The 22,772-nt window shown below is 49.8% G+C and overlaps 2 protein-coding genes across 2 annotated transcripts; both read right to left on the reverse strand.

Annotated features, from left to right (window-relative positions):
• Positions 1 to 2,419: 2,419 nt before the first annotated feature.
• LOC149869700 (lymphocyte antigen 6E-like) lies at positions 2,420 to 7,946 on the reverse strand. Its single transcript, XM_090037381.1, has 3 exons — positions 7,517 to 7,946; positions 3,369 to 3,488; positions 2,420 to 2,790 (listed from the first exon to the last, which is right to left on the reverse strand). The coding sequence occupies exons 1-3, from the start codon at positions 7,566 to 7,568 to the stop codon at positions 2,582 to 2,584; spliced, it is 381 nt and encodes a 126-aa protein (XP_089893507.1). The 5' UTR covers positions 7,569 to 7,946; the 3' UTR covers positions 2,420 to 2,581.
• Positions 7,947 to 11,251: 3,305 nt separating this feature from the next.
• LOC149869701 (lymphocyte antigen 6E-like) lies at positions 11,252 to 15,767 on the reverse strand. The gene is made up of 3 exons (XM_090037385.1): positions 15,685 to 15,767; positions 12,642 to 12,761; positions 11,252 to 12,174 (listed from the first exon to the last, which is right to left on the reverse strand). The coding sequence occupies exons 1-3, from the start codon at positions 15,734 to 15,736 to the stop codon at positions 11,966 to 11,968; spliced, it is 381 nt and encodes a 126-aa protein (XP_089893511.1). The 5' UTR covers positions 15,737 to 15,767; the 3' UTR covers positions 11,252 to 11,965.
• Positions 15,768 to 22,772: the final 7,005 nt, after the last annotated feature.

Raw genomic sequence — 22,772 nt, forward strand, 5'->3', positions numbered from 1 at the left:
TGACTAGATGTGACCTCCTGGGGTCCCTTCCCACCCTCGTTGTCTATGATTCAAAGATTCCCAAGTCTCCTGGTACACCTGCTATCAGCAAATACACATGAAAGCGTGCAACGTGGGTGTCTCATCTCCTGGCAGAGCTGTTCCACATGAAGAGTAACCATATGCCGATATAATGGTGCTGGCATAGTCACGGTGATACAACTCCAAGGGTGGGTATTTCCGTCCTGGAGTAAGTGTCCTTGTTTCCTGATGACTTCATGTCACTTGGAAAGGGTGCAAAATAACCTGAGAAAGGCTTCTTGTTCCCAGAGAAGAGTGTCCAGTAAAAGGTCACACCCATAAACTATATAGTATTAGAGTTTGACTGGTATAATTATTCTAGAGTTGGCAACAGAAAAAGTCTGAGGCAGACATCCTTGCATTGGATTATGATCATGAGCTGAGTGTTTTCAAGGTTGTCTCCACAGCCATGAGGCCTCGAGGTTTCCTTTTATGTTCATCAAAGCCTGGAGTCTGCAAAGGATGAATCCCTGGGCCCCAGAAGATACAGGTGGTTTACAAGGCATCCCAAAATGTTCCTGCCTGCTTCCCCACCAGGCCCAGGAAAATGCCATTCTTCCCATGCACATTGCTGTGTTCTTCCTCAAAAGCAGCTTCCATCCGAGGAGCTTAGATCATGTCACACAGGGTGTGTCTACACATGCATTTACATTGCATTAAATTTACTGCACAATAACTTACTGCGCTATTAGTGAGAATAGGTCAGTGTCTACATGTGCAGGCTTTAAAGTGAATTACCGCTGTGTGTGGTCTGGCTTGGGACTAAAGTTAGTCCCAAGTCAGTCCACACTCACAGTGTTACTGTGCAGTAAGGCATCTACATGTGTGTTCCTGTGCAGTAACTAATCGGGAGTAATTTTGATACCTGCATAATGCAAGTATCAAATTTCCACCCAAGTCGGCACAAGTCACCATTGTTACTGCATAGCACGGGCATGCCCATACGGTGCAGTAACTTAGGTTACAGTGCAGTAAATGTACACGTGTAGATGTGCCCACAAAATGGTAAATCAGTTCAGGCCTTATTGTTGCCCCCCGCCCCTATCCTTAATCGCATTGTACAGATGGGGAAATTGGGGCACTGGGAGGTGATGTGATTTTCCCAAGGTTGCACGTGGAGCTTGTGGCATCCTCCATCCTCCAGAGTACTGCAGGGTCTGAGCTCTTTCTGGGGGCAGTAGGCTGTTGCTTGCCTTTCGTGAGCCATAGAGATGGTTTTACCATATTTTATCACATAGTATAAGTGATCTTAGTCTGCAAACTAAGTTATTCACATCCCTGAATAAGATCCTTATTTTGTATTTGAAATGTAAAATGAAGAAAAAAAGTATCTTCCCTTGGAAATACTGGTAAGAACCAGTAACCGTCCTTAATGTGTTTTCCCTCACTGAACCCCTGATACATTTATAGACGGGGCACAGAGAGATGAAGGGAAATAAGTGACTTGCCTCAGGTCACAGAGGCAGTCTGTGCCAGAGCAGGAAAGAGCACACACATCTCCCGAGAGCACTGTGTTGTTAATAGTAAAAGCAGACATAGTAACAGATATAGATGAAGACATGCATGCCAACATTTGGCCATAATGTTAAATGTACAGGTCCCTACATGAAACACCTTATGCTGGGAGTTTTCTGCTCATAGTAATGGCTGATATTGATTTTTTCTAATTTATTTATGTGCGCCCCCTTTTTTTTAAGGGTGATTTGATTTGTAATTGTCTAATGAGCACGGGTATCATCCATGTTCCTAGCATAGTAACCCTAGATCATTCCTGTTTAATGGACAGTTGCATCACTTAGTCATGCATCTCAGGGCTGGTAAACAGCAGTAAGCACGTGAATAGCAGCAGTGAGGGAACAGCATATTCACTGTGAAGCACAAACAGGGTTACTTTTGCTTCCCTTGGCAGAAGCATATGCTACAAACATTGCTAGACCCATACTTGCCTGCTTATACCATGCCACCCAATTTCCAGCGGTTGATTTTGGGAGGGGAAAAAGTTCATATTGTTTGTAAGACAATACAGTAACTTATAACCCTTCCTCAAAATGTCCAGGAAAAAATATGTGAGGCAAGTCCAATACACTGGGTTTTGTGTTCAGAGGTGCTTACAAGATACCACCACAGCTGGTCTGACTTAGGGGCTAAAGGAACCTGGGAAAAGTACCCGTGACACTAATAAAAACTCAGTTTTATTATAACCTCCAACTCGGACCCCCCATCCCGTGCTTCCCAACCTGGCAAAGGCTGGGGCAGGTCTATCAGAGGCTTACACAAAAGCAAAATAATAAATCTTTATTGTGTCCAGCTTCTGTTCAGCACATGACACTCGGAGTGAAGGGGAAGGGGGGAACCACGTGTAGGTGAATAGGGGTGAATACATTCATTTTGGCCTGAGGGCCAAGGTAGCCATGAGGATGAGGCTACAGGCAGAGGCTGTGGATTCACCCCCTGGAAACCTTTGCATGGAGGAGATGGGATGGTCAAAGCCTTAACACGGGATCTCCTTTATTCTGGACCTTCACAGCCCAGTTCTGAGGACGTAGAGGAGACTGGCCAGGATGCCCATGGCCATCACGGTGTAGCTGGTTTTCACACTGCTGGCTCCGCTGAAGTTGCACAAGAAGGTGTTGCAGCAGGAGGCAGAAAACGAAGCGATGCCGATGTTCAGGTTTGTTTCAGGACAGAAGGGAGAGCAATACTTGCTAACGCGGGGCTCTTTGTCCTTGCCTTAATTAGGAGAGAAAAACACGGTGGACAAGCAGTACCTAGGACCCCCCTCAGGACTTCCGACCTTCTCTTTTTTTGCTATGGAGACAGTGGTATGACACGAGTTATCAAGCAATTACCAAGGGCCAGACCCTTTCTCAGCAGCTGTTGTACTCAGCTTTTAACCCATTGTGCCCTGATCTGTTCACTAAGGTCCAAGCAAGCCATCATAGCAGGATTACAATCAGGCCACATGATGCCACAATCCTGCAGCAGCCCCAGATGTTCCACGTTGGTACATTGGGAGCATCCTTGGCAGAGACTGGACCAAGGCCAAAAGGGACACCAGCCCCTCCAGGTACCTTCCCAGGTTGCATGCTGGAGCAGGGATTAGGAGCTGGAGGGATGTTGTGTAGATATCCTTGCAGCGGGGCTAGTTTATGGTCATGTAGACTATGATTTAGAATGGGTTTGAAGGGCTCCTGGGGACCTGGGTCATCTCACAGTGCCAAATAATTCACTACCTTCTAGATCCTGGGCAAGTATATGGCAGTGTTCAGAGCTCAACACAACCTTCCCGAGATGTGACTGAGACTTACCGAGCCCCACAGTAGAGTGCGTTGTGACACAGTACTCGTCGTGCTTGGCACATGACTGCGGCTTTAAACAACTCCAGTTGGACTTCTCATTATCGCATACATAGCAAACCAAGGAGTCGGCTGTCAAAAGAACACAAACACACAGCTTAGACCTTTCTAGGAACATCTGCAAACTAGGTATGCTAATCATGAACGCTTGCAAGAAAGGAAGGAAGGGCAAGAAAGAGACAAAGGAAGAGGGGTGGAAAAATAGAGCAAAGCCAACATTTTCCATCAGAAGACATAGAAGGGAAAATTGATTAGTTTGGCTGTGAATAAAAGGTCAGCTGAAATCATCCATATCACCTCTCGACTCAAGAATGCGATTCATTGCTCATCCCACATGCTAGCCAGGACTTCGGCCTGACCTCCTTTCTCAACCGCCTGGATCTCAGCTGTAAAACCCTGATGGGATGAACCTGGATCTGCAGGAAGGGACTTTAATAAAGGCTCTCCACTCCCGAGCCGGTTCCACCATAGCTACTCACCCTCTTTCATTGAAGGAGACTCATTAACAGCTAAGTACCCGCACATTATATCTTGGGGTACATTAGTAATGTGTTGCATTGCTTAATGATACCTTGCAACATTTCAATGACCTAAATTAGCAAGCTAGAGGCCAAACTGGATAGAGTCCCATGAAAGAGGCTTCTCGCAATGAAAAGAGGAATCTGGTTATTGCTCCTTTGAGCCTACCCACCTGTGGTCCCCACATCCTCTCCGAAGAAGGGGGTGCACACAGGGGCTTGCAGCTGTTGAGTAGACCCAGTACAATTCACACCTGACGTTGAACTCATTTTCTAAGTGTGAGTTAGCATTGGTTTAGTCATTCCTACATTGAACCTTGGCTTTGCGTCCTACCTAGCATGTGGACACAAATTTAAAGGTGTGGAAACAGGGCACAATTATCTCAGAGTGATTTATTCAAAGCTGTACTCCCTGCTAAGGTTAGCCCATAGAAGCAGACCCATGGCCAGCTCACCTGCTCTGTCCCTCTTTAGTAGGTGGTATAAGAGCCGGGGTGGGAGAGGAGCTAGTTTGCATTCAGCAAAGGACTATTCTAGTAAAACTAAGGAGAGAAGCAAACACACAACACATCCTGCTGAGGAATTTTTTCCATGCATGAGAGCTGCTATATATTTTTCAATGGATAATTGTCACCTGGATTCCCGCGACTCACTACATGGTAAGTCACTTCCAGTAAATCAGTGGAAACCTCCCTCCTCTTTAATATGCAGCAAACTCAATTTACTAAATATGTCATGTGGTCCTAGAGGAAATGACCCTGGTGGAAGTAAAGACATTAGGGAGAAAATGCTTCTGCCCAGTCTCGGATGGAGGCACAGACTGCAAAGGCACAGCCTTGTCGAAAGCACTGTCATTGCAATCATTTGGTCCTGCCTCTGCCACAAGCCCTTTCTAATTCCCCATCTCCTCTCAATCTCTTCCTACAACATGCCCACCGCCATCTCAAGAGCCACCTTCCCTGCACCTCCTGTGCCTGAAACATGCCTCGAACCTTGGCCGTGGTGGACATCCGTCACCGCTGCTCCAGTCGGCACGCCAGCACGTACCTCCCACCCCCAGTGTTTGTGCCTGAAAGCTTGCATCTGACTTCTGCCGTGTGACTTGTGTGTGATTTCTCTCTGGAGAAGCTTTTCCTAATAAAATTTGTCTGAATGGGGCTGTCTTACTTTTGTGTTGTGCAGAAGTCAGACACATCAGCTTTGGGCTTTGCTGGAGAAAGCAGCCCGGCCAGGTTGGGAACATCCAAGACAGTGGTTTGGGTCTGCGCCTTTTGCCCTGTAATAAGGTGCTCATCCATCCCTCACCTAAAGCATAGGCCAGGGGCTTTCCCGAAGCAGGCTTTGCTTTCAGAAACAGATCTGTTTTTGCATTTGCGAAACATCAACCGGCTCTCAGGGCGAGGCGGTGGGAAGCAGGAGGTCTCTCCAACCTGTTCACCCAAGGACTGAATACACTCAGATGAATCCTCCATCGGTCCTCTTACCCTGTTTGAAGTTGTCTTCCTCCATGAACGATAGGATGCCCCGTAACCCTCAGGTTTGCTTCCACTCTGTGTTGGCCATCACCATTTCCACCCTGTCCACACAAATGCATTCGTTTTGACCGCACGCTTGACTCACACCAGGGCAGGGTGTGAGTGATTGACCTGCGCTATGCGGTGGTTGGACCTGCCTGTTTTGTCCTATACGTTTCCTCGGTGGCAACAGGAGCAGAGATCTGCTTGTTTTATTTGTGCAGGCACAAGGGGTTTCCCTTGGGATACCCTATCACACACCAGGGGGGATGGCGGGGTTTGCACTGATGGGTCATTGGGTACCTATAGCCTTCACCATGCCCAGTGCCTCAGGTAGTCATATGGTTTGTGAGAGGTGTGGGAATATGTTGATTTTTGCATGTGTGACTCTTAAGTTATTCCTCTGTTGAATGTGCTAATGCTAATGATGGTAGAGTTTTATTTTATGTTCACAATATAGTCCATGCCTGCCAGCCTGGGAGCACTCTTTCCCATACTTAGAATCACCGAATCCTAGAAAATGAGGGTTGAAGGGACCTTGGGAGCTCCCGTCTTGTCCAACCCCCTGCTCAAAGCAGGACCAGCCCCAACTACATCAGCCCAGGCAAGGTTTTGTCTAGCCATGTCTTCAAATCTCCAAGGATGGGGACTCCACCGTGTCTGTGGGAACCTGTGACTGTCACTTATGTGTGAATAACTTGGATGGACTTCATAGTTCGACTCTTCTTTTGGTGCAAGTCCTCCCCTCTCCAAGTTTGAGTCATAGGGAAGTGGGGCTGGGAGGGACCTCCAGAGGACATCTAGTCCAACCCCAGGTCTGAGGCAGGACCATCCCTATCCAAACCATCCCATTCAACCAATAATCTAGACTCGACATAAGACGACCCTCAACCCTGACACCTCATAGACCTAATACCCTAACCTGCCACAGGGAAAGCAAGGGGGACCACAGAGTAAGCCTGGGTGTTACCTATTATGGCAGGTAAACACACTGAAGGCAATTTGGATTTATGAACCGCGTCCCTTTAAATGAGTCCTGAGCACTCATTGACCAGCAGCCAGAGTTTTGCTTATGGGACACAAAGGACAAGCCTATCCAAGAGGGGCCCTTTCTCTCTGGAGGTCTCCCAGGTCTCATGAGGCTCTCCTCTGTAAGCTTATCCATGAACAACATTGTCCCTGTAAGCAGTCCTGATGACTTGCATGGGATTGCTCAGCCGTATGCGAACACGAATGGGATTGGGGGTGTGGGGTCAAGCCCAGATGAGATCAGGACGAACGGATGAATCCCAGCCCACTTAGTGGGACCCGATTCCTGGGATCCTGCACGTGGGTCACCATTAAATTCCCTCGTGAATCAACTCCATCGTGACAGAAACTTTTCCTTCCATCTTGGGCAAAGGCTCTGGGTGTGGAGAGACCTCACATTAACGCCCCACGAAATTTAGAGCTTGTTTCTAATAACTGTTTCATCAATGACTTTATCCCAGGATAAGTGGGAACCAAGACCCAATAACTGACTGCCTGTTTCATCTTTTAGGCTAAATTATTGCCCTTGAACTCCCTGGACTCAAGGATAGAAGCAAAGATACAGTCCTTTGGATAAGCTGAGCTCAAACCCCATTTGAAACAGTTTAATATTTACATCTGTGTATTCCCATGCTTAAGCATAAGCCTGCATTTCAGCACTTTGCTGGATCCAAACCAGCTTAGCACCATCTCCATCCTCTTCCTTATCCCGCAGATGTCATGCTGGGGAATGAACTCATTTCCCAGGTGCATGGGATAGTGGTTTATCAAATGTCACCGCCTCCCACCCACAACCCCCTTCCAGTGGACGTCGTGGGATAAAACCAAGTAGATGAACTTGGTCTGAACTGTTTTTGTCTCCCACACAAGCCGGAGACCACAGACTGCAAAGGCACCTGCCACTGTCCGCAATCCAGCAGGCCACAAATCGCAGCGTCCGTCACTGCAAACAGCACTATCAAGGCTGCCAAACCTCCCTGCATCCCTGCCGTGCCCAACCAGCCTCCCCGGCTCGGTCTTATCCACATCGGCATCTTACCTGGCTTTGCCCACAGGGCTGCGGCCACCAAAGTCACCAGCAGAAGCTTCATCGCTGCTTTGTCTTCACCACCTGCACGGCTGGTTTTATACCTGAGCTGTATTTGCTTCGGGTTGTCATGGAATAATTTGGGGTGTCACTTGAAGTGGCACATCCTGGGTGGATGAGTGATCATCCGGGTGTGGCAGTAATCTCTGCCGGGAGCCCCAGAGGAAGTCTCCTTGTTTGTCTCCTGCTAGTTTTCCTCTAGAGGCATCTCTGAGGAACAAACATGGGTCCACCCAGTCCCCCTCTCCAGCAGAAACCAGGACTTCACTGCTTCTGAAGATGGTACAAGAAATCCCATCATTGACAAAAATGGCCTTCCTCCCTGGAAAGTGTCTTCTACTGCCTCTGCAAGGGGGCACCCCTTCCAGCCCGACTTCTCTATGAGTTTGTGATCCTCTCTGCCTTGTGTTGAGTTTAGCTTCTGTCCTATATCCAGAAAGCTTTTAATGGTAAAATAGGAAGCGTCATTGAGACATATTTTCCCCTTTTTTTTGCATTATTTTGGAAAGTACCTTAGGGACGCTGGGGGTGAATTTTCTTCAAAAGTTTCTCCTGACAGCATAAATCCAGCCAGGGAGGGAAGGATACAGAGGAGTGGAGGAATTCATGTTTAATTAGCCTTAAAATGCCGAGCCAAAAAAAAAAAGGCTATTGAAACTTTGACCGATTGTAAAGCATTTCTTGTCCCTCTGGATTTCCCCATGACCTCACATCTTTATTTTCTCAGGGTCTTTATCAACAGACAGTTTTGCAAACCCAGATGTTTCTATTTGGTAAGCCACATGAACTTAGAAAATGAATCTCTTCAAGATGTCCAGCATGATCAACAGACGGAAAAGTTTGAAAAAGAAAATTGAGGTCCCATATGAAAATGTGGGAAATGGGGAGCAGCCAGCCCATAGGTCCACCCAGTGAAATATCTGGTGATCTGTTTGCATTTTTGCATTTTGAAAAAAAAAGGTCTTCAGCAGCTGTAAGTGTCTGTAAAAATAAATGGTAGGTTATTCAAGCACTTCTATAAGGGGCTCTACATTTGGTGCACAGCTCCTGTCCCAGCCCACCCTGACACCTTTGCAAAGTGAGGCTTGCACCAGGCTTCCAGCCTTTTTTGCAGCTGATTCCTGCTCCCCTTCTCTTTCTCCTCTCTGTCCTTACAGACGGAAGCATACAATCACAGAAAATGAGGGTTGAAGGGACCCCAGGAGGTCACATCTACTCTAACCCCCTGCTCTAAGCAGGACAAACCCCGACTACATCATCCCAGACAAGGCTTTGTCCACCCAGATCTTCAAAACCTCCAAGGAAGGGGATGCCACCACCTCTCTGGGTAGCCCATTGCAGTGTTTTACTACCCTCCCCACAAGAGAGGTCTTTTTTATATCTAACTTCAACTTCCCTTGCTGCAGCTTGAGCCCATTGCTCCTTGTCCTGCCGTCTGCCCCCACTGAGACCAGCCCAGCTCCGTCCTCTTTGGAGCCCCCCAGCAGGGAGGTGACGGCTGCTAAATCATGGTCATCACGGGACCCATGGTCCTCGTAGTATCTCAAAATGGCTCGAGCAGTTTATCATGCTGTATTGCTTTGCAAATTATAGTTGGACCTGCTGCTGGCCATCCCCCAAGTCTCTTCTCCATCTCCCTCTCTTTCCAACTTCTGGTTTCCTGCTGATATCCAGGTTTCCAGTTTCTCACCCCTCCTAGAGCCAATAATTCGCATAAAAATATGCATGTCATTAGGTGTGGGTGTCACTTTTTCCAGCACCCGCTCTTTCTGGACATGCAAATAGAGCTACTTTTAGAACCTGTGACGCAAGCTGGTAATTTGGTGCTCCCCAGTGGGCACGGCAGTGAAACTAGGAGCAAGCAGAGGTACCAATTAAATGAGGAGAGGCAAGAGGGTGTGCCAGGATGGGATACTTGGTGCCATCATGGTGGTGCTGGGCATGAGGCAGACGGTTGCCGTCATATGCTTTGGCTTCAGCCATCTCAACTTGTCTCCCTGGATTATCTCCCAGCCCCTGGTCACAGGGGGAGGAAATATTCATCAAGTGAGTATTTTCTGCATGGGCTCAGAACAAGCTAGGTTCTCAAGACCCCTAGGTTTAGGCCAAACTAAACCATGGTCAATCATTTCTGGTCAGCTTCTTGAGATCCTCAAGCTTCTCCCTCCTTGGGTAGGGCTATCTCATCCCAGGCCCCAGGCATCAACGCTCATGGCAGGGCTTTCCACGGCTACCAGAGCATCCCTGCATGGCTTGTTGAGTTTCTTCTTTCCAGAGTGGAGATTCAGATGGGATCTTATTTGCTGTTGGTGTACCCTTGAGACCTCTTGCATGTATATTGACTGCATGTTTTAGAGGCAGGATATTGGCTGCCGTGGTCCCCCTTGCTTTCCCTGTGGCAGGTTAGGGTATTAGGTCTATGAGGTGTCAGGGTTGAGGGTCGTCTTATGTCGAGTCTAGATTATTGGTTGAATGGGATGGTTTGGATAGGGATGGTCCTGCCTCAGATCTGGGGTTGGACTAGATGTCCTCTGGAGGTCCCTCCCAGCCCCACTTCCCTATGACTCAAACTTGGAGAGGGGAGGACTTGCACCAAAAGAAGAGTTGAACTATGAAGTCCATCCAAGTTATTCACACATAAGTGACAGTCACAGGTTCCCACAGACACGGTGGAGTCCCCATCCTTGGAGATTTGAAGACATGGCTAGACAAAACCTTGCCTGGGCTGATGTAGTTGGGGCTGGTCCTGCTTTGAGCAGGGGGTTGGACAAGACGGGAGCTCCCAAGGTCCCTTCAACCCTCATTTTCTAGGATTCGGTGATTCTAAGTATGGGAAAGAGTGCTCCCAGGCTGGCAGGCATGGACTATATTGTGAACATAAAATAAAACTCTACCATCATTAGCATTAGCACATTCAACAGAAGAATAACTTAAGATTCACACATGCAAAAATCAACATATTCCCACACCTCTCACAAACCATATGACTACCTGAGGCACTGGGCATGGTGAAGGCTATAGGTACCCAATGACCCATCAGTGCAAACCCCGCCATCCCCCCTGGTGTGTGATAGGGTATCCCAAGGGAAACCCCTTGTGCCTGCACAAATAAAACAAGCAGATCTCTGCTCCTGTTGCCACCGAGGAAACGTATAGGACAAAACAGGCAGGTCCAACCACCGCATAGCGCAGGTCAATCACTCACACCCTGCCCTGGTGTGAGTCAAGCGTGCGGTCAAAACGAATGCATTTGTGTGGACAGGGTGGAAATGGTGATGGCCAACACAGAGTGGAAGCAAACCTGAGGGTTACGGGGCATCCTATCGTTCATGGAGGAAGACAACTCCAAACAGGGTAAGAGGACCGATGGAGGATTCATCTGAGTGTATTCAGTCCTTGGGTGAACAGGTTGGAGAGACCTCCTGCTTCCCACCGCCTCGCCCTGAGAGCCGGTTGATGTTTCGCAAATGCAAAAACAGATCTGTTTCTGAAAGCAAAGCCTGCTTCGGGAAAGCCCCTGGCCTATGCTTTAGGTGAGGGATGGATGAGCACCTTATTACAGGGCAAAAGGCGCAGACCCAAACCACTGTCTTGGATGTTCCCAACCTGGCCGGGCTGCTTTCTCCAGCAAAGCCCAAAGCTGATGTGTCTGACTTCTGTGCAACATAAAAGTAAGACAGCCCCACTCAGACAAATTTTATTAGGAAAAGCTTCTCCAGAGAGAAATCACACACAAGTCACACGGCAGAAGTCAGATGCAAGCTTTCAGGCACAAACACGGGGGGTGGGAGGTACGTGCTGGCGTGCCGACTGGAGCAGCGGTGACGGATGTCCACCACGGCCAAGGTTCGAGGCATGTTTCAGGCACAGGAGGTGCAGGGAAGGTGGCTCTTGAGATGGCGGTGGGCATGTTGTAGGAAGAGATTGAGAGGAGATGGGGAATTAGAAAGGGCTTGTGGCAGAGGCAGGACCAAATGATTGCAATGACAGTGCTTTCGACAAGGCTGTGCCTTTCCTCTGAGCTGGTTTAGGGCAGCACGACTCTCTGAACATCCCAGGTCCCCAGCACATGCATGCAATGGAGACGTGGAGACCTCTTAGCTACTTCCCCAGTCCCCCAATCCCACACCACAGCACAAGCTACTCTTTCAGGTACTTATCCTCCCCACCAAGGAAGGGCAACACGGTGACCCACACCTCACAAATCCTGCCTCTAGCAGAGAAGACCGCAGTACACAGAGTGAATGAGAAACAGCCTGGGATCTGCAACACTGCCTGGAGGAACTGGGGCCCTGCTGATCTCGATGGAAACTTTTGCACCCTACAGCGTCTTGGTGTCCCCCGGGGAAAAGCCCATGCAAGTTCTAGAGGAAGCCAAATCCTTTTTCTTGCCACGCTCCATCACAGCCCAACTCGAAGGACACAGAGGAAGCTGGCCAAGACCCCAAATGCCATCACCGCAAAGCTGGTTTTCACGCTGCTAGCTCCACTGACGTTGCACAGCCACGTAGCACAGCAGTTGGTTGAAATGGCTGTGACGCCGAGGTTCACATTGGTTTGGGAGCAATCTGCAGCACATTTCTTGGTGATGTGGAAACTTTTTTCTTTACCTTTGTTGGCAGAGAAAAGCAAGAGGGAGAATCATCATTTCACATCCCCCACCAGACCCCCCAAAACTGCCTAAGAAAACCATGGTATGGTTGGCAAAGAGACCCTGATAGGGATGGTATTAATGCATAATCATAGTTTTTGCCTCCATTGTTAACCCATTCTTTCTTCACCTGCTATCTCACGCCCAAGCAAGGGACATGTCGGGGAGACCTCCTGCTTCCCACATAAATCATACCCATAGCTTAGGCAGCACAGGTTTCATCTACACATTCGATTACAGTGCTTTAGGTAATGTGCATTAAGTCTAGTACCTCCATAGGCACATTAGCCTATTTTAATGCGCATTAGCGAAAGAGCATTTTTTTGTAACACTAGTGCACATTAAAATAGGTGAATGCACATTGAAGCGCATGTGTAGACGTGCCCACAGGGAACAAAACCTGGTGGAGATATTGCTCATACTTACCAAGTCCTCCAGAGACAAAGGTGGTCATGCAGTATTTTTCATGCTGTGCACACGCCTTTGAGGCCATACAGTTCCAGTTAGAGGGCTCTTCATTGCAGACATAGCAACGTAAGGAGTAACCTGCAAAAGGCATGTGCAATACCATTTGGACCCTTCCAGGAAGAAATGGCCCCAAAGGAACCCTTCTTAAAGAAGAAAGGCACCAGAAATGTTAACCAATTGAGGGGAATCATCAAAAGGATACAAAATGTTGGGCTGGGAAAATTGACAATAAATTCTGAACAAAGCCAAGCCCGCATGTCTGAGAAATTTGTGGCAGAAAAAGACCCTTTTTTTTCCAAAGTAGGGAGGCTGCACAGCCTCATGGAGAGCGCCAGACTCCAGGGCCCCAGGACTTCCATCTCTGCCACTGGATCCTCTTCGACAAGTCATTTCCCCACCATGAGCCTCAGTCCCTCCATCTGTAAAGTGGGGAGAACACTCCTGGCTTCTTGTGGGAAGCTTCAAAATGACTACAGCCCGACAAGGATTAAGCAGCGATCTGCCTTGGCTTCTCAGTGTCTTGCTGCACGTGACCATCAGCCGATCGTCATCGTGGCCCTGCACCTGTCTCCACCCCACATCATCCCAGCCACAGCTTTGTCTACCTGGGTCTTAAAACACCTTGAAGGATGGGGAGTCCACAACTGTATGATGTTGAGAAATCAAGACTTTGTCTTAAAATCCTCCAAGGCTGGCTGGTGCACAACTGTGCGACTCTGAGAAATGGGCAGTCATCTGTGCAGCCAACACAAGTGATGCCAGCTTCTGAGCGAAGTAGTTCAAAAGGAGCTATTCACATGAGACGTAGCAGCTCACGGACACGAGCAAGCTAGCCCGCTCTTAATTGGTTTTTAAGCCTCCCAGCTAAAATCAGCTGCAAAAGGCTGTGCAGGGATTGGAACATCAAGCGGTTTATTTCAGGTTCCCCTAAACCTGCTCCGAGGCACTTTGATCTAAATGGAAATAAATAAGCCATTGTTTGCCCCAAAATGTGAGCTCACGCATGGGTTTGCCACAATTTAAACAAAGCTGGATTGAATCCCAGCCTTAAGCTATATTAAAGCAGCATTCATGTTTGGGCAGACACTGGGCCAATTAAAAAAAAAAATATCAAAAAAAAATCAAAAAACAATTGCAAGTCATTTCAGGAGGGGGGGGGGTCACATCCCGGCACAATGCCAGGCTGCTGGTCCTTCACATGCAGTGCAAAATAGCAGGCCAGGAAAGCTGGCTGCTTCTAGCGAGGCAAAGGTGGAAACTGCCCGAATAGAGAGAAATACCTGCGTGCAAGCTGGTGCCCAGCCCTGGAACAGCTGCAGTCACTTGCTGCACTTGGCATCTCAGCATCTGGGGAGCTCCCAACTTCAAGGCATGCACAGAATTGGCCTTTTAAGCAGCAAGGCACCCAGCTCGTGCCTAAGCACCCCAAAAGGCACTTAGGCAAGGTCTGGGTGGTCCAGTACACCTGCTCCAGCAGGCGCTGACAGGATCGGGCCCCTCCCAAAAGACTGCTGCAGCCACTCTTTCTGGACCGTGGCGAGCAGAGGAGGAGGGTGCGGTGCTACAGGCAGTGGAGCTCATTGAGGAACGTTTAAGCAGGTGTCCTGAATTTGCCTCCTCTTTCTCTGCCCTCCCTCTGCTCTGTCTCCATATCTTTCGTAACATGGACCTGCTCTCCATAGATCTGGAAGTCAGGAGAGACTGCTGTGCTTCCCTAGCTTGACCTTCTGCATAGGACAGGCTGAGGGAAAGCCCCAATGTCATGATGATTTGACCCAGAGGGGATCTTTCAGGCTTAGAAACACCCCATCTTGCCTTAAAATTTACTGGGGTGACAAATCTGCCCCAGGCAGCGGCTCATATCAGTTCCTAGCCAGGGGATCTAGCTTTAAGCTGCCTGACTGGAGAAGCCCCATCATAATGCCCTGTCCTCTCCCAGCCTTTATATCTTCTGCAAACTTTATCAGCACCGATGCTGTATTTTCTCCCAAATCACTGATAAAAAGGTTAAACAGAAAAGAGACCTGACTCCTTCCTGCAGGATCCCACTACAAACAGGATAAAGCCCTCTCCACAGTTACATGTCCCAACCTATTACCCAATTTCAGGTCTCTATATAGCCTGTGTCATGATTTGACAATCAGGGGGTGCTTGTGCACATGATGGCAGTTTAATCCTCACTAATTTAAACAGGTTTATTAAACAGGTGTCATGCGAGATGAAGCCAAATGCCTCAGCAGAAGTCAGAGAGCACTATTACCATTATTAAGCAAACCTGCAGTCTCCATTAGAAAAGACATCCAATTAACTCCACTTTCCATAAACCCCTCTTGATTAATTCTCTTACTCCATTACACTTCATTTGCTCATGTGCATTTCCCAACCTGCAAGTGTGAAAGTTGTTGCACCCTGGTTCATGGCTCTGAGCATAAGGAAAGGTACCGGACTTGCTGAATCTGTATTGCAGACAGAAGTGACAATTTTCACCCCATCTGGCCACAGAAAGCAGTTTAGAGCTGTGAGCAAACACAAGTGCACGGCTGCAGCTTCAAAAATGGCCAATCGGGTGAAAATCTGACCCCTCCTTGCATGAGGTATCAGATAAAGACGTTTCAAAACGTAGTCTTGTGTAAGTTGTGCCCACGGCTATATTCCCCTGCCCCCGGATCCAACAGGGAACTTCTGTTTGGTCTGGGGTAACGTTGTAACTCCGAACGCTTCGCACAAATCTCTGGGAGCTGCACCCAATTTCAGTCATAAGTCGGTCTCAAGGCATAGCTCCATGCTACAAAGCGACAGACTGTAGATCGAGGTGGCAGCTGGGATGCGAGTCCCACCGTTGGCAAACGTCTCTACCACTCGATTTAGATTCCGCCGCAGATGACAGCTTCTCTACCGCACATCCCTTCAAGCCCTTCCTGCTTCCCTGCTATTTCCACGCTGTGTCCCTCATGCACCCCTACCTCCTTGGAGCTGCCACAGAGAAATCATATAGGCTCACCTAGATCCACACACAGGACTGCAGCCAGCAGGGCAAGGAGGAAAGCCTTCATCGTCGTTATGTCTTTGCAGCCTAAAAGAGAGCAGCTGTGTGCAAGGCAGGTTTTATATACGGCTGCTGCACTGCCTTTTGCCTGATCTGATTACAGTAATTTCAGGGTTTGGGGTGTCACGGGGAGCAGCATGAGATTCATTGCTGGGAAGTGTAGGCGGTTGCCTTGTGACCCTGTACAGAGATGTCATCCAGCTTTGGAGCGTTTTTCCTGCAGCTGTTATGCAAGGAAGCAGCAAACCCCACCAGAATGAATCAGAGCCAGCAGCATCCCCAAACAGGAGTGTGTTTTCTGGTGTGGCCAGTACCAGCTGCTTCTGCAACGACAGTGCAAGGGACTTTGCAGTGGACAAAACAGGCCCTGGCATGAAGTTTCTCCAGACCCTCTCGAGCAGTGAAAGTTGTGTCGTTCCCTGAGGCACAGCCACTGGGATCTGGTAGCAGGGGGCAGCCATGCTAGATGTTTTCCTGCCATTTGAAGCAAGGAAGAGAGATGAGGCTGAAGTTGGGCCCTTACTCCCAGTTCCTTATTCCTGGTTCGTCTGGAAATGAATCATTTGCACAATGAAAAGTGGTCAGCAGTGACTGAGACAAGCTAAAGAGTCTGAATTGCATCGATGAATATTGATATCAATATATTGATGAATAAAACTATAAAATAACAGAATCCCAGCCTGATCTCAGCTCTTTATTCTGGGTTATGTACTTGATGCACGATATTATTATTAGTCAATATAAATTTTTTGATGCAATTGAAACTCTTTAGCATGCATCATTCATTGTTGACAACCTTTCAATGTGTAAAGATTAGCTTTGAAAAAGGACCCAGGAACTGGGAATAAGGAGCTGGGAATAAGGAACCAACTTCAGCTTCATAGGGCGGGGGCACACATTGCCCTACGGCGATGCAGCGATGCACCGCATCACCGTACAGCGCGCCACGGGGACGTAGCAATCACGCGGGTCTACACACCATCACTAGCTATACCGTAGCGGTGCTCTCCACATTTATAGCATGCCCCGACAGTGATATAGCAGGCAAATGTGGGCATGCACCGCCCATTTGGCGCAAGCCACACCCCTCACCACCCCTCCCCCCAGCGTGGTGGAGCACACCTTGGTCCCCACCGCCTCACTAGATATCGATATAGATATAGATAAAATGAGCAGAGAAAGCTGAAAGAAATAAGGAAATGAATCTTTGGATCACAAGGAGGAGAGAGTTGCCTTTTGGTTAACGTAAAAAAATGGAAAAATGATAGAAAAAATAGCAAAAACATGCTAGACTTGCACTCAATTAATTTTTGATGGGAAAATATTGGCAAGGGGCAGGTAGACGCACCGAAGTACCCGCTGACTCTCATGTGCACCGCTCTCCCAGCCGCTCTTTTCAACACAGGGCAATCCTCAGTGGATCCAAATGATGCTCTCCCCCCATCTCACCTTTTCCCAAGCCTTCATAAGGAGGGCCTTCCTGCGTCATCCATCTAGCCCCTCCCTGGCCGCTGCCTGGCATCAGCTACTATTAATTTAGGACCCTGAGCCCAAGCAACTTTCTTCTATCACCTCTAATAACTTTCCTTGTCTCCTCAAACACCCCTTCTGATGCCACTATCTTCTTTCTTGAGATGTAGCCCTGGTCTGTTGTGTTAACAGAGCTGGCTCGATTCTCACTTCACCAGATCCAGTTGCACATAAAAACTGAAATTGCACATGCTTTTCCTTACGCCACACTTCATTGCAAATGGCTTCCTAATGTGATGCCCTCCATGCCTGCTGGGTACCTGGGATTTCCAGATTTTGGCCTCCCCACTGGAGTTTTGAGTTCTGTATCTCCATGGAGCCATTTGCTTACCTGGAAAGTAGGCCTGTAATTTGGGGGTGATGTAACTTCTTCCAGCACCCACTCTTCTTGCACAGGTACATAGCTAATGTTCAGGCCTGTGTGACTCAGTCTCTGTTTTTCCAAGAGGTACAGTGGCGAAACTCAGAGCAAACAGAAGCAACAGAGGTGAACAATTAAGCAGAACATGTAAGTGAACAATTAAGAAGAACAACAATTAAGCAGACATCTCCAGAGGGTGGGGCAAGCTGGGCTCCAACCCAGGCTTCACAGTCACACCAAGGGCACGGCAGAGCTGATGTCCTCCATCCTAACATGAGATTTCCCACGCTGCCTCTCTGCCATTAGAAAACAACCCCAGCTCACTAATAGCAGGGAAAGGAACCACAAGGCCCGTGGGCATCGGGGAGGACTGTCCTACAATTCAGAAACCCTGTGTGATGCCAAGGAAGAGAGTCATAGACTGAAACCAATTTAGATTAAATTAAGGCAATGAAAAATGAGGGTTTGGCCCAGGGAATGTCAATCTTGGAGCCCGCTCTGGTGTTACTCCACCAACACAACAGACCACGGCGCCACCTCAAGAAAGAATATGATAAGATCCCAGAAGAACAGGGTGGGCAGGGACCGCAGGGGTCCCACCTAGTCCAACCCCTGCTCAAGACAGGAGCATCCCTTTGGAAACCATCCTGATTCGGTGTCGATCTCCCCTGGGAAGCAAGGGCTGCAAACAGCAGCGGTATCACAAGCTGCTTGGACGCATGGCATGTATCCCCAGGGACTATGGAGGGCAAGACCTCCAAAAGGCCAGGAGGGAAGAAGATAAGGGAGACAGAATGGGATGTTTTGCCCCAAAAACTCACCGACAGGCACCAGTGATGGCAGGGCAGCAGTTCTGAGTCCCAGGATGTGCTGTCACCAGAACCAAAGGCCTTGTTGCCGCCTAACGATACTAGTGCTGATCCATCAGGGGGGACTCAGCGATCTGGACAAGATTGTGGAGCAATTCAGGGGCTACTTGAACACTGTTGGTCTCTACATTGCTCGTGTGTATTTGGATACGGCGTTCACTTCGTGTTGAGGGGCAGTTGTTGGCAGGATGCTTGGCCGGGAGAGGCAGTTGTGGCGAACTTCCCCGGACTCTCACAAGGACGCTGCACAGAGGACGGAGCTGGGCTGGTCTCAGTGGGGGCAGACAACAGGACAAGGAGCAATGGGCGCAGGCTGCAGCAGGGGAAGTTGAGGTTGGATATTAGGAAAAACTCTGTCAGCAGGAGGGTAGTGAAGCACTGGGACAGGTTACCCAGAGAGGTGGTGGAGTCTCCATCCTTGGAGGTGTTTAAGACCTGGCTCAACAAAGCCTTGTCTGGGATGATGTAGTCGGGTCTGGTCCTGCTTGGAGCAGGGGGTTGGACTAGATGTGACCCCCGAGCTCCCTTCAACCCTCCTTGTCTGTGGTTCTGTGACAATCTCATATTCTCGGGGTCCCTCGTCTTCTTGGAGAAGCATCGGTTGATCTCCCTGCAGTGATATTCAACAGCTCTGACCGGCCCCAGACTCCGGTAGGTCTCAGGTGACACTGCAAGCCTCCCCTTGTTTCCTGCACGCCCTCGTCGCCTGGGTCGATGGAAATGCACGGTCACGGCTGGAAAGAAACTGGCAAGAAGAGAGATCCCAACTGCACAGTGGCCCGCGGTTGAGGAGGGCAGCACGCATTGAGACATCCCTGCCAGTGAGGAGAAGACGGCAGGAACGGCTCTGCAGCTTTTCCCATTGCACAATGTGGTGGTTTGGTCTCCGTTGTCACCTCACCAACAGCTCTCGGCCAGGAGAGGCATGGCGGTTGGGATCCCAATGTCCCAGCCACCACCTCTCCCAGAACAGACCTGTTCACAGCCCCTACTCTTTTCCTCCAGCTCCAAGGAGCTTATCTTGCTTCACTTTCTGAGTTACCCACAGGGATATGGGATAACGGGTCACCCTTCCCGGCACACCAGCGTCCAGCTTGGGGTCTAAAGGAAAGGCCCAGCCTCATGCCAGCTACTTGTAGGGGCCAGGAGGGAGAGCAAGTCATAGACTCACAGACAACGAGGGCTGAAGGATGCTCAGGAGGTCACATCTAGTCCAACCCCTGCTCCAAGCAGGACCAGCCCCAGCTACTAGTTGGGTCCTAAACACCTCCAAGGATGGAGACTGCACCGCTGCTCTGGGTAACCTGCAGCCTAGGAGTCATCGGCTAAGTACAGACAGTCAAAAAGCCCGAGGCCAAATCGACTCAGTCTTTGCAGGTGCGGCTCAGCTGCGTAGATTGAACCGAGAAGCGAGTGAACCGACACGCCGCAAATGCCTGCAGTGGCTCAGGCATGGGGGGGGGGCATGGCCAGGCTGCGGCAGGCCTGCTGAGTATGATTGGGGATGGAGGGGGGTTAAACCCCAGGCATCTGGCCGCATCCCCACCCCCTCTGTGTGGCAGACCCCAGCTGGAGCCCCAGGCAGGAGGAGGGGGCTTAAAGCCCCTTCTCCCCCTCTGTCTCATTCTGCCTGCCTGGCCCCAGGGCCTGGCCACCCCCTTCCTCTGCTCCACCAGCAACTGGGAAAAGCCTGGCAGGGGCCGCGCCACCCCGGCAGGCAGACCCAGCTGCAGCCTGGTGCTGGGTTGCCCACCCCCATCTCAGCCAGGGGCCAGAGGGAGAGGGCCAGGCCAAGGCTGCAAAGCATGCTGGGATGCATGGGGACTGATTTAACTCATAGATTCATACATGTCGGGGGCTGGAAGGGGCCTTGCAAATCATCGGGTCCAGCCCCGCCGCTCTAGGCAGGAAGACGACTGGGGTTAGGCGACCCCAGCGAGGTGACTGTCCAGTCTCCTCTTGAAAACCTCCAGGGTAGGTGTCTGCAGCACCTCTGCAGGGGGTTTCTCCCACAGTCTGAGACCCTGACGGTGAAGGAGTTTTTCCTGGTACTAAGCCTCAAACGGTCTTCCAGGAGTTTGTACCCATTGCTCCTGGTCTTCCCCAGAGGTGCCCTAGTGAACAGCTGTGCACCGAGCTCCTGATGTAGCAGTATGCAGCTACCAAGTCCCCTCTCCGCCTGCTCTTCTTTAGGCTAAAGATGCCCAAGTCCCTCGGCCTCTCCTCGTCGGGCTTGTCTTGCAAGTCCCTGATCATGCAGGTGGCTCTTCTCTGGACCCTTGCAAGTTTTCCCACGTCCTTGTTGAAGTGCGGCGCCCAAAGCAGGACGCGGTCCTCCAGCTGCGGACACACCAGCGCGGAGTACAGCGGGAGTATCACTGCCTCAGTTTTACACGCGATGCATCGGTAGATGCACGCCAACGTGTTGTTTGCCCTGCTGACCACCACCTCACACTGCCGGCTCACGTTCATACAATGGTCGATCACTACCCCGAGGTCCCTTTCAGCCATGGTGCAAGTCAAGCTGTCACCCCCGAGCCTGTATGTGTGTTGAGGATTATTTGCCCCCCGATGGAGCACCTTGCACTTGGAAGTGTTAAACCTCATCTGGTTCCCGTCTGCCCAACTCTCCAGCCTGTCCAGGTCCACCTGTATCTGCAACCTATCTTCTGACATGGCCACGCTCCCCCATAACTTGGCCAGCGAGCTTTTCACTCCCACATCCAAATCACTGATAAAGGTGTTGAAAAGCACCGGTCCAAGCACGGACCCCTGAGGGACACCACTGCCCGCTTCACACCAGGACAACGCGGATCCGTTCATGAGAGCTCCCTGGGTCCTGCCATGCATGCACCCACTGAACTGTCAAGGAGCTGAGCCCACAATCTTCCACTTTTCCCACAAGGACATCGTGGGATACTAGATCAAAAGCCTTTTGGAAGTCTAAGTATATAACGTCTACCTTGTCTCCCGTGTCCAGGTGGCGAGAGACCTGGTCGTAGAGATTGGTAAGACAAGACCTACCCGCGACGAAGCCGGGCTGGCCGTCGTTCAGGATCTTACCTTCCACGAGCGTATCACACATGCACGACACCTTCCTTAAACCAGGAAGGGAGCTGGGACAGACATTGCATAAATCAGTTACGTCTTCTACTACATTCAGCCAAGTTTATCTTAAACCAGTCTGGGTCATTTTGAAAGCGGTTTATGTGCACTGAATTTCTGTTCTGTTACAGGTTTAAAACAGTTTCTGATGATTTAAACCCATTTATGTGTAACTTCTGTCCCTAACCCTAGTGAGAAGGGCTTTTCCTAATATCCAACCTCAACTTCCCTTGCTGTAGCTTGAGCCCATTGCTCCTTGTCCTGTCGTCTGCCCCCACTACGACCAGTCTCCGTCCCATTGCTCCTGTTCCTCCAGTGAACTGCTGCAGGTCTCTCTCAGCCGTGACCTTCCCTGCCATCATTTCAACCTCCAAACCCTCCTTTCCATGGGCCTGTCTCGGGCCCAGAGCCCTCTGGTGTCATCCCTTCCTCCTCCCTAGCTCCCCACCCTCCATCACAGTCAAGTGCTCTGCTGAGGTCCAGCCCCGAAAACAAACATCGTCCCCAGCGTGTCAGAGAGCCAGAAACGAAACTTAAACTTTGCTCCAAAATGCAACAGAAAACCAAGTAGGAAGAGGTGGGAGAGGAGAAAAAAAAGAGTGTTTTCTTCTTCCCTTTGATCCCTAGGAGGGAAGGATTTTGTTTTGCAGCGGTAGAGGAAACACTGCTCTGTAAAACCTGCAACAGCAATCACAAAAAAGACTGATGGGCACCAAAATGCAAGAACAGAGGCCAAGTATTGTTGAAGGGAAATGTTTAAAAATCATCCAAGGCTCATAGCAGCTTCTCCCTTCTGGGAACTGGAAAGAAAACAAGGAAAGGTCAAGGGAAAATTAAATGGGACTTGCTGAGCGAGCAGCACTGACCCACAAGTAGAGAAGTGGACAGGAGGGAGGGCAGGACCCTGCAGCCTTGTCCCTCCTGTCCTCAGCCCCGTGCGAAGGGGCAGTGAATGCAGCAGCCTCCGCAGGCATGTTTTGCAGCTATTAATCCCCATCCCCAAAACGATCAACAGGCTACAGCCACGTCAGACTGCGCTGCCGGAGTCTCCTTTGCCTCCTGGGCACAGCTCAAAGAAGCAGACGTATTGCAGTGAACAGTGTGGACGTGGGGCACGATCCTGCCAAACAGTCCCGCTTGCAATAGGAGCCCGCTGGGCTGGCCCCAGGACAAGCTAT

This window comes from Crocodylus siamensis, chromosome 3 (assembly GCF_052110815.1).
Source record: "Crocodylus siamensis isolate JL-2025a chromosome 3, ASM5211081v1, whole genome shotgun sequence".
Classification (NCBI taxonomy): domain Eukaryota; kingdom Metazoa; phylum Chordata; order Crocodylia; family Crocodylidae; genus Crocodylus; species Crocodylus siamensis.

Coding starts and splice junctions, on each gene's coding strand:
- LOC149869701 (XM_090037385.1), bottom strand. CDS start 15,736: ATGAAGGCTTTCCTCCTTGCCCTGCTGGCTGCAGTCCTGTGTGTGGAT. Junction 12,762..15,684: donor AGTCCTGTGTGTGGATCTAG/GTGAGCCTATAT, acceptor TGCCTTTTGCAG/GTTACTCCTTACGTTGCTAT. Junction 12,175..12,641: donor CTTTGTCTCTGGAGGACTTG/GTAAGTATGAGC, acceptor CTGCCAACAAAG/GTAAAGAAAAAAGTTTCCAC.
- LOC149869700 (XM_090037381.1), bottom strand. CDS start 7,568: ATGAAGCTTCTGCTGGTGACTTTGGTGGCCGCAGCCCTGTGGGCAAAG. Junction 3,489..7,516: donor AGCCCTGTGGGCAAAGCCAG/GTAAGATGCCGA, acceptor TTCTTTTGACAG/CCGACTCCTTGGTTTGCTAT. Junction 2,791..3,368: donor GCACTCTACTGTGGGGCTCG/GTAAGTCTCAGT, acceptor CTCCTAATTAAG/GCAAGGACAAAGAGCCCCGC.